This window comes from Hydractinia symbiolongicarpus, chromosome 6 (genome assembly GCF_029227915.1).
Source record: "Hydractinia symbiolongicarpus strain clone_291-10 chromosome 6, HSymV2.1, whole genome shotgun sequence".
NCBI classification, from domain to species: Eukaryota; Metazoa; Cnidaria; class Hydrozoa; order Anthoathecata; family Hydractiniidae; genus Hydractinia; species Hydractinia symbiolongicarpus.
In genome coordinates, this window is record NC_079880.1 from 15,107,718 (window position 1) to 15,123,180 (window position 15,463).

At 35.4% G+C, this 15,463-nt stretch overlaps 1 protein-coding gene across 1 annotated transcript; it reads right to left on the reverse strand.

Moving 5' to 3' along the window:
* Window positions 1–2,455: 2,455 nt before the first annotated feature.
* LOC130647735 (uncharacterized) lies at window positions 2,456–14,964 on the reverse strand. The gene is made up of 4 exons (XM_057453693.1): window positions 14,787–14,964; window positions 11,209–11,288; window positions 3,070–3,238; window positions 2,456–2,935 (listed from the first exon to the last, which is right to left on the reverse strand). The coding sequence occupies exons 3-4, from the start codon at window positions 3,206–3,208 to the stop codon at window positions 2,628–2,630; spliced, it is 447 nt and encodes a 148-aa protein (XP_057309676.1). The 5' UTR covers window positions 3,209–3,238; window positions 11,209–11,288; window positions 14,787–14,964; the 3' UTR covers window positions 2,456–2,627.
* Window positions 14,965–15,463: the final 499 nt, after the last annotated feature.

A 15,463-nucleotide genomic window follows, 5' to 3' on the forward strand; every position in this document is an offset into this window, starting at 1 on the left:
ACTCTTGCGGGTAGTAAAAATTAGCGCCTGCTTACGACATATCAATATCGAACATTCCCTCAAATAGCTCCCGCGTATCATCGTCGGGTAACGTGAAGTGATTTAGGTAACAATTCTCGGTACCTAGGGTATTGTCACTGAATCGGCACCAGGCATGTACAGCATTCGGATCATCACTTTCCGGTTTCCTTACAGTCATCTCGGGGTACATCTTCCCCAATGTGCTTATTCTTGCACCGAGTTGTCTACGCTGACATCTGATCATATAGTGTTTATGTGTGCCTTTTTTCCATGTTCGTGAGGATCGTTTTTATCAACCACGCATAGCACTGTAACATATTGATATTGGTTTGGAAAATGCCTATGCCGTATTTCCGAGTTGTCTTGCTTAAGAACACTAAGTTTTTCATCCTTATCCTCGAGATCGTTCCCGAGTGCCAGGAGTTGATTGTCCCTATCGTCCAGATCATTCTCAAGTATAGTGACGGCAATATCTCTGTCCTCAATGGTCCGGTGGTGCTCTTCAATTATATTTTGCAGATTTTGGACACCTGCCCGGGCAAGCCATTTGATTAAGCCCACAGCTTTGGGCTTTCTTGATCTACGCACAATCTCTAATGCATCGTTTAATGTCACAAAAGCGTCATGTCCATTTTGACCTTCTTTGAGGGATGCGTCCGACGCACCCCCCATAATATCACGGCGAGGTATGTTATTCACGTCTCTGTATGTTGCCCTTATATCATCAATTCCTAAAAACCGTCCCACATCAGCCCTTTTGAACATAGGTTGATCCTGGTTGTTGGACAGGGTTTCGATGGCTCCTGCGTTGAACATAACTTGCGACGACATCTTTCTATATACCAATGCCTGGCCAGAGGATTTCACTGTGGTCATTCGAGGATCTTCCAAGTCCTGGGGTGTTCCAATCTCACATACAAGCATGCATGCTTGGATTTTTTAAGTTCAGCCTTGATATCATCCCAATCGGATATCATGTTCGTCCCCTCGTCTATCATCTTCATGTTACTGCGTTCATTAGGGTACCACAAAAACAGGGCCTTCTTCTGCCTCCTCAGATTTTTAGGGAGAGCAGTATATGACTGCGTTAGGAGCCAAAAGCTGTGTTTGCAATGCCGGCCCGAAATGGCCAATTCAAGTAAGCTTTGTCGACACTTGTCAAGGCTTTCATCGGCTATGACATCGTCAATCACAAACAACGTGCCCTCCCCTGCCAACAATGAGGATAATTTAGATATCCATTCAAACAGCTCATTTCCGGGGTCTATTAGGAACACGTAAGCATCCTTCCAGAGCGAGGCCCTCTCAAGGTATGTCTTATTCCATTTCAGGGTAGGGCACAGTATGACAATATTGTGGTAGTGTTTTTTATACTCATTTTCCAGGAGGTTCAGTACACGCTGTGTCTTGCCACAACTTGTGGGTCCTGTGATGATTGCTGTGTGGGGGTCTGTTACAACATCCAACATTTTATTCAATAATTCGACCACTTCCTGTCGTGAATTTTGGGTATAACGCAGCACATGCCTCGCAAATCCATACACCGCCATGCTTATTCACCAAAGACCCACGACAGGCGGGGCATAGCTTGGTATTTCGGGTCTTATAATCGAGGGGTGGTGGGGTATATATTAACTTTCCTTGTAGGCATCGCAATGCATTGCGATATCTCTTGACGAGCAGTGTCTTCTCCGGGCTCTCTCCGAGTCCAGCGTACTGGGATATAATGTTGTATGTAAGCAGGGTATAGAGAAGCAGGTAATCTTCATCCTGTTTAAGCCCTCTAATTTCCCTGTCAATAGCAAGGGGTTCTACTACTACTTCATGTTCAATGTCCTTGATATACTTATACATGTCTTCGTTCGACTATTACCTCCAATCTTGAACCTGTCTGGGGGAAGCAGTTTTTTGCATCCTCTACAACGTTTGCTCTCCATTCAGTATTGAGGTATACGCCTTGTGCAGTGCCTTAGCAACATCGGCGAGCGTTGGAGACCGGTAGGTCTCCTGGTATCTGAAGGGTGTCTTGTGATGAATATACAATTCGAAGTTCTCCCAGGTATAACCCTCTCTGGAAGGGTGAATTTTTGTATATAATTATATTTCTACTTTTTGGATTTTTTCATGAAAATATTTTATCATCATTCTATAGATAATTTATTTGGCTTTCAGAACATATATATTTGCTAGGGTTAATATAGCGAACAGAGGGGATATTTTAAATATACTGAGTATGTGTCTTAGGGGGTTACCGTATCCTTAATTTATTATGGAGCAAATCTAGCCAGTCAGTCTGGTCTTTAAAATTAACACTGTCATCATGAACTTTTATTCAGCAGCCCTGCTGTGCGCAGTTCGCCTCTTTTTTAACTACGCGCATGCGCTTGACACACTAATATAAAAGCTTAGCTATGCACATGCTGGTAATTAAAAAATGTATTTCACGTAATAACCTGTTTTTAGTTAATCTTTACATGGTCGAAGTAAATTAAAAAAATAAATAAATAAAGTGTGTTGTAGTAGTTTTTGTCAGTGAATTCGCTGCAAAGATCAATTCTAAATGAAATTTGTTTCTTCCTTTACCATCATAGCACAAAATCTATTCTTCAATTGGTCAGCAGTAACTGTAAAATATGTTTTATTTCCATCTTTTTTTCTCTTAGTCTCTTTTGCAATATTTCGTTCTGTTTTTTATCACGCGTAGGTTCAGTATCTTGGTATGTTTTTTCGTCATTCTTCATTCCCTGCAGCAAGTTAGTAAAATCTTCTTTCAATTTTTCGTCCACATTTACCTGCTCAGTAAAAAAGTTCCTACCCATTTTGTCTCGCTTATTTTCAGTGTGTTGCTTTCCAGTTCTTTGCCTCATCATCTGCATGAGACGGTCATAAAGTCGAACAGTCAACTTTTTCAAATCTGAAAAGAAAGATTATAAAAACTCAGAGAGAAATTGGACTACGCCTAATTGAACTACTTGGAGGACTCCTCGATAGCCTTTTCCTCTTGGCCCTGAATGCATGTGCCTTTTATAAAAGACATATTAAGTATACCTGTTGTAGAAGGATTGTTGGGTTTACTCTCTTCTTCATTGTGACAGCCTGTCCATCTTCGAAACTTGCAATCTCTCGTCAACGCATTTGTGCATGTCCCAAGTGCCAGCATTACGAAGTAGGTTAGTATGATTTTCATATTTGAAGTCAATATTTCTTCTTTTTATTTCTAAATAAAAAGAGACAACATTTGCGCAAACTACGATTTAAATGATTTTCAGAACAAACTCAGCGAAAATAAATAATAAAAATACAGGAATAATAGAGTGAAATTAGTCAAAGCGGTAGTAGTAATTTTGACTGCGGTATAAGAACTTTACAAGTGATTGACTTAAAGATCAATCACGTAAACGATGTTACCTTCTAGAGTGACAAATCCGTTCATGTGCAAGGACTTTTATACCCATTTTCATTTTTTTGTATGAACACATGCTTTTAGTTTTTGATTCTTTTGTATTCATTTTTCTGTAAACATCATTAATAGATCAGGAATATGAAAGAGCACGTGCAGTGATAGAAACTCCTTCTCGTAGGCACATTTATTTTCTTCAGTCTTTACCCGTAGGCGCTTTTAATAATATAAATTGTAAAGAAACGTTCGGAACCCAGGACGTCATACTGTTTCGTCGTCATTTGATTATAATTTTTGATTTAAAACTGCATAATTGTATGAGAACTTTTTGGCGCGTTTTTAAAATTATTAAATTCGCAATTAATATGATGCTGCAATTACCAGTAATGAACATGCGTTTTAGCCGAGTGTTGTAAAAGAGATGTTATAAGATATTTTTCGATGAAAATTTAAACGCAAATATTGTACAAATAACATCTGTAAGAGACAGCGCAATAGTAAAACGGTGCGAGATTGGTACGGCAATACAAAACAGATTTGTCGATAAATATAACACGCAACCTAAATCACAATTTCAAAATGCGTCATATATACCTCCACACTTCCGTTACATTAGGTTGCATTGTATCTTGAGTACCTATTTCATTAAGTCTTCTCATTATTGTACGGATTAATTAATTTTTAAACAAGCAATCCTAGTTATACTATTCTACAATGGCATACTTCGTGTTCTTTTAAAATATACCTTTCAATAGTACCTCGAGATGTTCATTGGTTTGAAATTTAAAAGCTACGTTGCTAATCAACTTAATGCCATTGCGGATATCGTAAAAGTGTTTCAATAATTCATTTTTTTCACGAAAATATATTAAATATTTTTTTATCCGGTCTTATTTTACTGAAGAGGCGTTCGTTCAAAGAATTGCCGTGTTACAACATTTGACACAGGAAATTATGTTTAATCCCTACAAAATGCATCTTCAATCCCTAAAGAATGCCTACATTAAAGTCTCACATGACGAAGCATTTTTCTCTTTTCCGAATCTGTAAACAATTTTTATGTAGAGGTTTATTCAATATTCATTCAAAACACTGTTCTGGCACCAGCTGTAAGATTTCTTATTTTAGAAATTAGGGACTTTTGTTTTAAAAGCCGCATTCACATGTACGTATAATTTTACATAAGGGCTTTGGAAAAATTTTACGTAAGAAATCTCTCCTTACGTGAGGTTTTGTTCACATGTTACGTAGACTTTTGTTCACATGTACGTACATCTCTTACGTCACTCACGAAAATTTTGTTTTTGTTCATTCAGCATGGCAGCGATCAACAAATATCACTTTCATCTTTTATCAACTGCTCTTGTTTTAAGACAAAGACGTCAAAAGAAAGCAAATGAAACACGTAGCAGCAGAACGACCTACTATCTTTTAAATCAAGTTCATTCGCAGCTGCTTTTCAGGCATTCTTCTTAATGTTCTTTCTGTAAAAATCCGCATGGCTCTTGTAAAAAAGAACAGCGTATTTATAAACGACAGTCGAGAACTCTTCCTCCTTATACGAAAACATTTTGAATATACTTTGCTTTTGTTTTGACTAAAGATTTTAAATTGTAGACGTTTGAATATAGAATCGAATGTTATTGCGCAATTTTTTCTTCTTTTTTCCCTTAAAATTTTTGTTCGTAAGAAAATCTACGTAAGCACTTACGAAACTCCGTAAAAGTGTGCGCAAATACATCAAACTTTTCATCAAACTCCATCAAACTAGCGAGTTTGATGAAAATTTTGATGCATTTTACTTGAACCACCAAACACGATTTTTTCGAAAAAATGAGAAAAGAAGAAGAAAATTGAGTTTGATGAAGTTTGATCGCGATCAAACTTTTCATCAAACAAAATGAGTTCATCAAACCGAGTTTTGCTGTTTGATGGCTATTTGACGCATTTGAGTCGAATTTCATCAAACAGTCATTTTTAATAATAATTCCTCGACAATGTTATTAAAGTATCCCTTTTCATCTCTTCGTTTTATCCAGCTGCGTGTTTTTCCTCGATGTGGCTTTTCATCATCAGAATCCATAAGCTCATATCAGCCACTATTTTGAAATTTTGTAAATGAATAGGCCTTCAATCATTTCGAATTTTGTTTCGATAAAACGTGTTTGACGAGTTGATACAAATGGAATATTCGATTTGATCAAACATTCGCAGTTGGATAAATTTTTTATCAAACAGTTTGATGAGCTGTTTGATGAACAGTTTGACGCATTTACGTGGTAAAAAGTAAAATATAAAAACAAGTTTTAAAATAGCATAACTCTCACAGGGAATCAGAAATTGTTCGAGTTATGGAGCGTTTCGAGTAATGGAGAGTTTGGAAATTTTGCTAAGTTTACCACAGACGCCATTTTATTCATGAGAATGAGAAGTTCAAAACAAGAATATTTGTAAACACACCACTTGACATTCGGCGCGTTCGAATGACTTCGTTCGAATGATCAAAGTGGCCGAACACAAGTAGAAAATATTTGAATCAGAAAAAAAACTCTGAAATTCTTCAATTTTCAGATTGTTCGAGTTATAAAGAGCGAAAATAGCCTAATATACTTTCAAGGAACAAAAAATATTGTTCGACTTAAGGAGATTTTCGAGTTATGGAGATTCGAGTAGTAGAGAGTTGATTATGAGAGTTTAATAGGAAAATTTCACGGTGCCTACGAATTCGTTCGAGTTAAGGAGCGGTTCGAGTTACAGGGTTTCGAGTTATGGAGAGTCCACTGTTTTAACCGAAAAGCTTATGCTATTTTAAAACTTGCTTTATATATTACTTTCTACTACATTTGTTCTTAATGGCATCATTTTTTTCATTGATCAGCATTTTTTCAGGTTAATAATAAAATGGTGCATCTAACCCGTGATCGATCAGTTTTGTAAGCAAAACTTTATAAAGCTAGCAAAATTTATAAAAACGTTTTAGTGCTACTTTGTTAGATTTATTAAATATAACGTTGTACATTAAAAAAGATTAGTAGACAAATAATAAAAACAACAGCCCTGTTTGTCGCTAAGTGTTTGTAGCTAGCTAGCGATAGCTGGCTAAAACAAGGTTGTTATTATGCTTAGCACGTAGTGGGTGATGGAAAACTTACTGCAGACTGGCAAATAACAGATATCTTTATATATTATGGTTTGGCACTTTGTTTACATTTAGCTATTAGCTAGCTTAATTTTTTCAAAGTTTAAAAATTACGATAGGATTAGAGACTTTACTCCTCAGTAAAATGCAATAACAACATACTTGTTTGAAATCAGAGATGCACAAGAATAAATCCTACAAATATTTATATCTCTGGGGACCTTACTTGCAAAAAATTATCAAATATTTACTTAAATTTGTGAATTTATTCAAAAAAGAATATAATAAAACTTGGAGAAGGGGAAATCTAGTGTCTCTGAGAAATCTATGAATTTCAATAATACAGTAACCGTATTCATGGAGAGTCAGGTAAAATCAACCCACTCGCAGCTTAGAAAGACGTTGTATGTTAAAAAATTGGCCCATTTGAACTGAAATTTTCACGAATTTTTTATTGTCAGAAGAGTAGCTTTTTGTGATATAATAAAAAAGTAGGAAACTGGGTTGCACCAATTAAGCAGTTAGGTTGAAATCCCGCTGGGTCCAAGTTTTCACTTTCGCCGATAGAGATCACATCCACTTCTGAAGATTGGATAATGTATATATGCCTTGTACTGTATTCTACTACTGTTGTTGTACTACTGTTCTATAAATTGTACTGTTCTACCACTGTTCTATAATATGTATACTGTACCCAGAAAAAAAAATATATATATATATATGTATATATGCCCGTATACGTCTGTCTGTCTGTCACGCAAAATGGCAGCTTTCTGTCTGTCTGTCTGTCTGTCTGTCTGTCTGTCTGTCTGTCTGTCTGTCTGTCTGTCTGTCTGTCTGTCTGTCTGTCTGTCTGTCTGTCTGTCTGTCTGTCTGTCTGTCTGTCTGTCTGTCTGTCTGTCTGTCTGTCTGTCTGTCTGTCTGTCTGTCTGTCTGTCTGTCTGTCTGTCTGTCTGTCTGTCTGTCTGTCTGTCTGTCTGTCTGTCTGTCTGTCTGTCTGTCTGTCTGTCTGTCTGTCTGTCTGTCTGTCTGTCTGTCTGTCTGTCTGTCTGTCTGTCTGTCTGTCTGTCTGTCTGTCTGTCTGTCTGTCTGTCTGTCTGTCTGTCTGTCTGTCTGTCTGTCTGTCTGTCTGTCACGCAAAATGGCAGCCGAGTAGCGAAAAATTATTCGTTCTTGAGTACTACATGGAGTTGTGGCCCATAAAAACATTTGCTGTTGTAGCGGTAACACGGAAGATGCTTTATCCAAAATGCCATTCCGTGGTTTAAAATTTTAAAATTAACTCTTAAAAATACTAAAATACTTTAAGACGCACTTATTACCGAGATCCCAGATTTTCCCAGCAGCGTCATTAAACTGCTCCTGCTCCATTGGTACATCATAAATGACAGAAGGATCGTATTCAGGGAACTCTTCAACCACAGACGTTGCATGATTTTCTTCTTTTTTAGAGACAATGTTGATTATGGATGAAAACTTTTTTTCAGCAGCCAAACCGACTCTTCCCGAAACGCCGATTTTTTTGGTTTTGGTTTTGGAAGAGGTTGGAATTCTTTACTTAAATATGTTGATCCTATAACTTTTGGTCTTTCCACAACCAAATTGTCTTCCTTGGGAGCATGAAATGATAGATCATTTAAAGCCTGAGTCAAGGTTTCATGAAGGTGGTCCAGTGCATCATTATCATACACTATGAATGACAAGCTCTTGATTTGGTTTAAATTTCTCTGCAAGACGAGGCCTTGAACCTATTTGGATAACATATTTTAGGAATAGAATCCATTAAAACGGACTCGGTTTCGACATCATTAATGTCAATAAATTCGTTCAACATTTGGTTATCTTCCAAAGTAACCTCCTTGCTAACAACTTCATGATCCAAAATGAAAAAAGGAGATAAAGTGTATCGCGACGATAAAGATTTCCAGGATACATCTGCGACATTGCCACTAATGACGGATAGGATGTGGTTACAGGGCAACAAGGTTTTATGGCAATCCAAGCAAGTACATGACGGATAGTTGTTTTCGTCACCCAAACAAACCGTGTAGCTATCAGCCGGGACAGAACTTCGTACCAAAAAGGCTTTTTTTCCAAAAAACTCTGAATGATTTATCTTTTTGATAAACAGAGAAATGATAATGATTTTATCTCGAGATTTCTAACTGCTACATTGTCATCTTCCATGGATTCGAATATATATTTCTGTTATTCTTTACAATCTACAAAGTATCCAGTGGAAAAAAAATTTCGATTTTGATTTATTTCTAGCTTTTATTTTTTCTTTGTAATATCCAAGAATAATAAAAAAAAACTTTGACAACTTACCATCTAGATTTTCATTATTCGTTTTATTTATGTCCATTATTGAACGATGATTACAGTTCGAAAGGCTTTATTTTAGTTTGAAAACTTCAACGGTATACAAAATCTCTAAAACACGTGCGTGTGCCTCCAGGCTTTCTTCGCTGACTCCTGCTAAATGCGCACCCAATGCATTTCGGTGTTACGCAACAATACGTCATATTTGAATGACGTAATCTCTTATAATAATACGGAGCTTCTGTCTGTGACTTTTGCAAAGTGGATAAAATTTCTTTGATAAAGTCTATAAAACATCGTCTATAAATTTGTTCTGTAAATTAGCAAACTTTGACGTTAAAGCAATATTGACGTCAAAGGAAAGTATATTAAGATTAGTGAAGCCATTGCATTGCACTTTTAAATTTAAGGCTTAATAACATGGAAACGGGTGGAAATAACTGACGTCATCTCCTGCGTGGGTAACTAGGGACCACCTAGGACCAATTTGGGTAAGTTTCCCAAACCTGGGTCCCCAAATCCGTTTCGGAATGGGTGGGTTGATGACGTCATCAAAAAACCTTTAAACCCTAATGTCTCTGCAACCGTTTGTCAAAAGTACATAATCCTATACATTTTCTTGATCAGCGTTTCAAGATCTATACGATAGAGGCAACAGGTATACAAATTTCTAAAAAAAATTTATCGGTTTTGACGGGGCCATTGCTGACGTCAGCAAAATCTTTAAATCCTTATATCTCATTAACATCAAAATTTTTATCCTGCTTTAGTGGATTTTCCACGGGCTTTATCGACTAGTTCTAATAATAATTTAAATTTAAAACCACGGAATCGCATTTTGGATAAAGCATCTTCCCATTTTGATGATTTCTCTTTGCCTTTTTTCATCTTAATACCTTTTACTTTTGGCAATAACGATTTTTATGTGTTTCCACGTGTAAAGATTAATATTTTGTAATCTTGTTTGTTATAGCCATGTATATAGTCATGTATAAATCTTAAACAAATCTATTTGAAGATTATAAGCTACATACATTATTCTTAATACGATGGAGAGGTAGCTATCTTTAGCTAGCGTTTCAGTTAATTTGGTATAATGCACTTTATACTAGCCAACTGTATTTGTGTGTATCTTCACCTACCAGGTATTTACCAGCCTAGCTAGAAAGTGAAAGTAGCGGACAGATTTGTGTTTCTAATATAAACATACTTATTACCAAAAAGTTTTCTTATTATGTTCTACAAATTTTTCTTATTATGTTGTTTTTTACACTTAAATGTAGCTAGGTCAGCAGTACGTTTAAGTAACTGTGGCTAGGTGGTACACACCTTTGTTTGCCTCATTATAAATTTTGGAATTCAACTTTTGCCACTGTTGCTCTATGACAATGCTCACCCCGTAGTTGTTGTCTTTTTATTGTGCCATTTAAAAAATGTTGGTTTGCTGTTTTTTGCTAGGAAAGCGTTATGACAAGCGAAACTCAATTTTGGGACTTTCACGAAAACTTATTCCGTAAATTATAAACTGTTGCCCGACTATTCTTGGCAGGACAGGGTATAAAATACTCTATACGGGTATATATGGTTGTATGTGGTTGTATAATGTGTTTCGTTTTTAAACATTGGAGAGTTCTTTTCCAAAAAGTAATATGTTAGTGCATTATGCAGTGTTTCAACCATATTTAAGCCAGGTCATGGGGTATGAAAATGTGGCCTAAAAATATAAATAAAACCTCACATATTCTGAAATATTTCAACCATGTGCACATCCCTTAATCACATCATTTTGTTAAAAAAATTTACATATTTCTCCATTATTCTGTCTTAATCTCTTTTTTTCTTCGAAACGTTTTATCGACCTATCCTAAAAAGCCTAAATTCTGGAACTCAGCAAGTATCACATATCCAAAATTTACTTATCGAAAATCCTTTTTTTTATTAAGTTATCGCATTTTTCATTTTCACGAAATATAGGGGAAGGACTCTTACTCTATTTTGTCTTTTGTATATCTATATGTTAACTGCTTCACCTATGTATGACAAAATAAATTTTGTTAAAAATCCCTGAGCAACTAAAAGGATGCAAAAGCAGTTATCCTGTATAGGGTTACATCCGACATGTAACTCCCAGCCTCAGCTATTGTAAAATTGGCTCACCCAGCCATCCTTAATCCCAGCTTTCTTAAACAAAAAGAAAAGATAAGTTGCTCTGTATACTGAAATACTCATCCCGGCGTGCGACGCCAGGTTCCCGGCTAGTCTGTTTAATTGTTTTATATATTAAAATTAAAATAAAAAAAAGATATTTAATATAAATATTACAAACCTCCACAACCATGGCAAAACTGAGCTTCTTCAAGAAAGCGTTGCTTACCACAGACAAAACAAAACATGAGTCAATATTTTCTAAAGATAAATCACGATATTCCAGCCATTCATTTATTTGATTACCCTGATATCGGGTTTAGTTAAAAAAAATAGCAAAACATTATGTGTATATATATAGCTATATGTTTTGTAGAATGGCTGACCTCGATTACAGGTTTTCCCTGACTGCTGTTATAGTCGGAAATCCAGGATTATTTCCATGCCACAGCCTGTAGGCTTTAATCAGTAAAAAATAGCCAAGGATTACTGATTATAATAAATGAAGAATGTGGTGAAGGTTAGCGGTTAGCAGCTACTACAAGTGTAGCTAGCTAACTCTAGATGTAATACATTGATGTGCCCAGCTAATTAAGTGTATTAGCTTGCTAGCTACATAATAAGAACGTGGCTAGTGCACCGGTACCGGTTCTTTAACCCTTTCGCGACGGCAATTAACATGCTATGACGAAGCCAAAAAATTTCTGCGATTTCTGACCTACTTTACTTAAACTGTAATAGAATTTTAACCACTGAAGATATATCAACAAGTGACCCTTCTTTTTTCTTCTAATATAATAAGGTTTCAAAAAATTGAAAAATAAAATTAAAAAATTTTTAATTGGAAGTCACGTGACCAAAAAACTGAGATTTTCTTTTTTTGAAAAATCCGAAATTTGACTTTGAAGCGAAAAATAAATATGAAAGCAATTACTTTTCTTTCTCATTTTGTTATATCATATAGACAAACTATATTTTACCCTAACAAAAAAAATGAAACACAAATCTTTGCCAGAGCCGGAGAAACTTAGGTTGGCGTAAAAATAAAAACAATAAAACAATAAAAAACCGGTAAGCGGTTATCTTGTAAAAAGTCAATATCAACATAAAACTACAATCTTGGACATAAATTAGTTTTAACTCCCCCTTCCCCCAAGCTCAGTGTTGCAGCCAAAACAGTGATTGACCTTCAAAATTCAACCTTGAAGTTGGGGGGAAGGGAGAAATTAAAAAGTCCATACATATTTTGTCCAAGATTGTAGTAATAAAATGGCAGTAATTGATTCAAATATTCATAAAATCATTGTGAAATGTCAAGTTTTGTGTGGTAAATCTTGAAGCATTTGTCTGGGTGTAAACCGGGGCTGAAGATTTTTACAAACGATTTGAAGTGGATGACGGGAAATTTTGACTAGAAGTAATAAATCAAAACAACTGAGGGCTAGCGGACAAAAAAGGCGGCCAAAAACGCCCTCAAGTCGATGAACCAGCCTACGGATCATGCATCGTTTACGGTCAAATTTTATGAGCCATACTACGGATCATGCGTCGCGAAAGGGTTAAGCTCAAGATTTAAAAATGGCATGTGCGCAACGATATTTGAGAAATTGACATGATATTTGTTAACTGATTAAAGTATTACACCTTCTGGATCTCAACAATGCAGTTTTTTTTTGCTAAATAATCAACGTGAATGGCGTATAAGAGCTACCGGTGCTTTAAGCTGAAAGCGTTCTGGAGCTTAAAGTGCCGGGTTTTTTCGTAAAAGACAGTAGACTTAGAGTGTCGGTTTTTTTGCAGTAATACTTAGAGAACCGGTTTTTTCGTAAAAATTAGAGTGCTGGTTTTGTTTGCAATGAAGAGATAGGGAAATGTTCCTTCTAGCACAGTCGCGTGCGCGCAATGTAGTGACGTCACAGCAAGTCCCTGAATATCCAGCACCATGCGGTACCATACCATATTGAGCTATAGAATTCAAGGAGTTATATTTTTGCCTCTCTGAGCACCGACACGGGAGTAGTCGTGTGTTCGAATCTCATTTTTGGTAACTATTTTTACTTTATTTTTCTTTCTACTATCTCGCCTGCGAAGATGGTTTCCAACTCGTAACTAACTATGTCCGAAATGGTCAATTGCAACGACATAGATTTAAACTTCGTACCTAAACTCTCTAAGTACTTGGAAGTCATCTAAATGACGTTTCAGGCCAAAATTGGTATTTGTTGTCAACAAAATTTGGCACAGTTAACAAAAAAAGTATGCTGAATACAATAGTGACATCATGATTTTGATTTTTGTCACTTAAATGTCATTTTAGGCCAATATTGGTCCAAAAATTAAAACTACTTTATTTTCGACAAAATTTGGCCCAGTTAACAAAAAAAGTATACTGAACATGATAGTGACATCAACATTTTTTTGTCACCTAAATGCCTTTTAAGCTCATAAACGTTTCAATCACGCAATTTTTAACCATAAATGATAGGCTGTATTAGAAATGGTAGAATTGGGTTGCATTGTGGATATTTCAAAGTTGTGCATTTTTAATAGTGTTTTTAAAAAGATAAGATAGTGTTCACAAGTTTTATTTAACTAACTGGTAAAGTACCAAAGTTTTCAAAAGTAAATATAGGCAGAATAACTGAATTACGCAAATTTTAGGTGGGGCTTGTGGTCTTTCTTCTTCCTGTCAGTCAGTTTGTCCCAGACTGACCCAACGAAAATTGAAATTTCGAGGAATTTTCCGTTCAAAAAGATCTCACAAATCAATTTTGAAAAATAACTGCGTAGTGCATAACAAATATTATTGCCTATCTGAATAGTAAAATATGGCGTGTCTAACTTTGTAAGAGAAATCACAATTTGATAGATAGCTTTTTGTAAAATTTATTCATGAGGTTGTTTGCGTATATCATACGAATTGTTTTTCTTATTTAAAATCGTTCTACTCGCCTTCGCATATTCAATTTTTTTCTCATAACAAAACAGACAGGCGCGATTTCATTTAGGACTGGACCCGACTATAAATAATGACATCACATCGTGCAGAAAGTTTAAGCGAGCGCAGAGAACGTTCATGTTAGGACCTCTGGCTTACATTTAAATCGCTTTTTGTATGTAAATTACGTTTAAATCATTAAAAAATGGTTAGTTGCTCTGCGTTTGGATGTACCAATCGTTCAGAGAAGTGTAAAGAAGTATTTGTTCGTCGCACTTCACAGATAGTTCTTTTAAAAGAGATCTCCAGGTAATAATCTTCCATATTAAAATATTGCCACTTCGTAAAAATGCCATTTTAGCTAGTCAACGCGGTCAAAGTTTCTCATTTCTTCTCATTTCATTATTTGCACTTATATTCACAACACAACCAAATAACGTTTTCTACATTTTTATATTATAAAAGAACATTATACCAATTTCCAATACAAACACCGATAAAAAAAGTTATTTAGTTAGACATGTATCTTTCGTAGCGCGTTTCTATTCTTTGTTTTTCAAAAAAGAAAGTTTTTGATGGAATGGAAGGACCTGCTTGTGTGCAAAAAAAGCGCATGCGGAGGAATTAGGTTGTTGAACCGTGAAATAAAAACAAATTGGCTTGTGAAGTAAAAAAGAAGTGATGAAAGATTATTTTATTGAAGCAAAAGTTTTTGGACGAAAAGAATGTAAAAGAAAAGCGATGAAATATATTTTTTATTTTTTAAAAAAGGAAAATTTCGCTTAGAAAAAATTTATATTTGCAATATATATCCTACCTACCTTGGAAGAACTCATCAGGAATTTCGTTTGACTCGACACAGCACACGCTTTCAGTATCAGTTTCCATTGCTCTACAATTTCCACATTCACACCAATTTGCATTACCCGTACGTGGCTCTGCGTCAGTAAAAGAAACCTCGTCATTTTCTACACCGTTACCAACTTCATCCTCGTCAGACACAAGAGGTTCAAATTCGTATGGCTGTAGCTTTGTCTTGAAGAGAATTATCCGATTCTAAGCTTTCTAAGTCATAATCTTCGTTATTATAACAAGACATCTTATCAACGAACAATGTAAACAGTAAGTACACAAAACTTTTAGAAGGCGTGCTGCTGAGCTCAATGACTTTCTGCACGATGTGACGTATGCTAATTTATTCGGACCTAGTCCTCTCGACTTTACGCGACCTTGCAAATTTATTTAAAATTGAAGATGTTTACGGACGTGATTAAGGTATAAATAAAGATTTTTAACGATTGTAAAAGGTTTTATTTTGACATATTTATGTATTGTCTTATAAAAATAACATTTTTTTCAAATATTTTTTTTCACTGGAGTGCCCCTTTAAAAAAAAAACGTTTTTAAAAAAAAAAAACAAAGGTAGAAGTAAAAGTAAAATAAATTAAAATATAAAAATGAAAAAATAAAAAATGAATTAAAAGTAAAATGAATTAAT

Coding starts and splice junctions, on each gene's coding strand:
- LOC130647735 (XM_057453693.1), bottom strand. CDS start 3,208: ATGAAAATCATACTAACCTACTTCGTAATGCTGGCACTTGGGACATGC. Junction 2,936..3,069: donor CAACAATCCTTCTACAACAG/GTATACTTAATA, acceptor CTTTCTTTTCAG/ATTTGAAAAAGTTGACTGTT.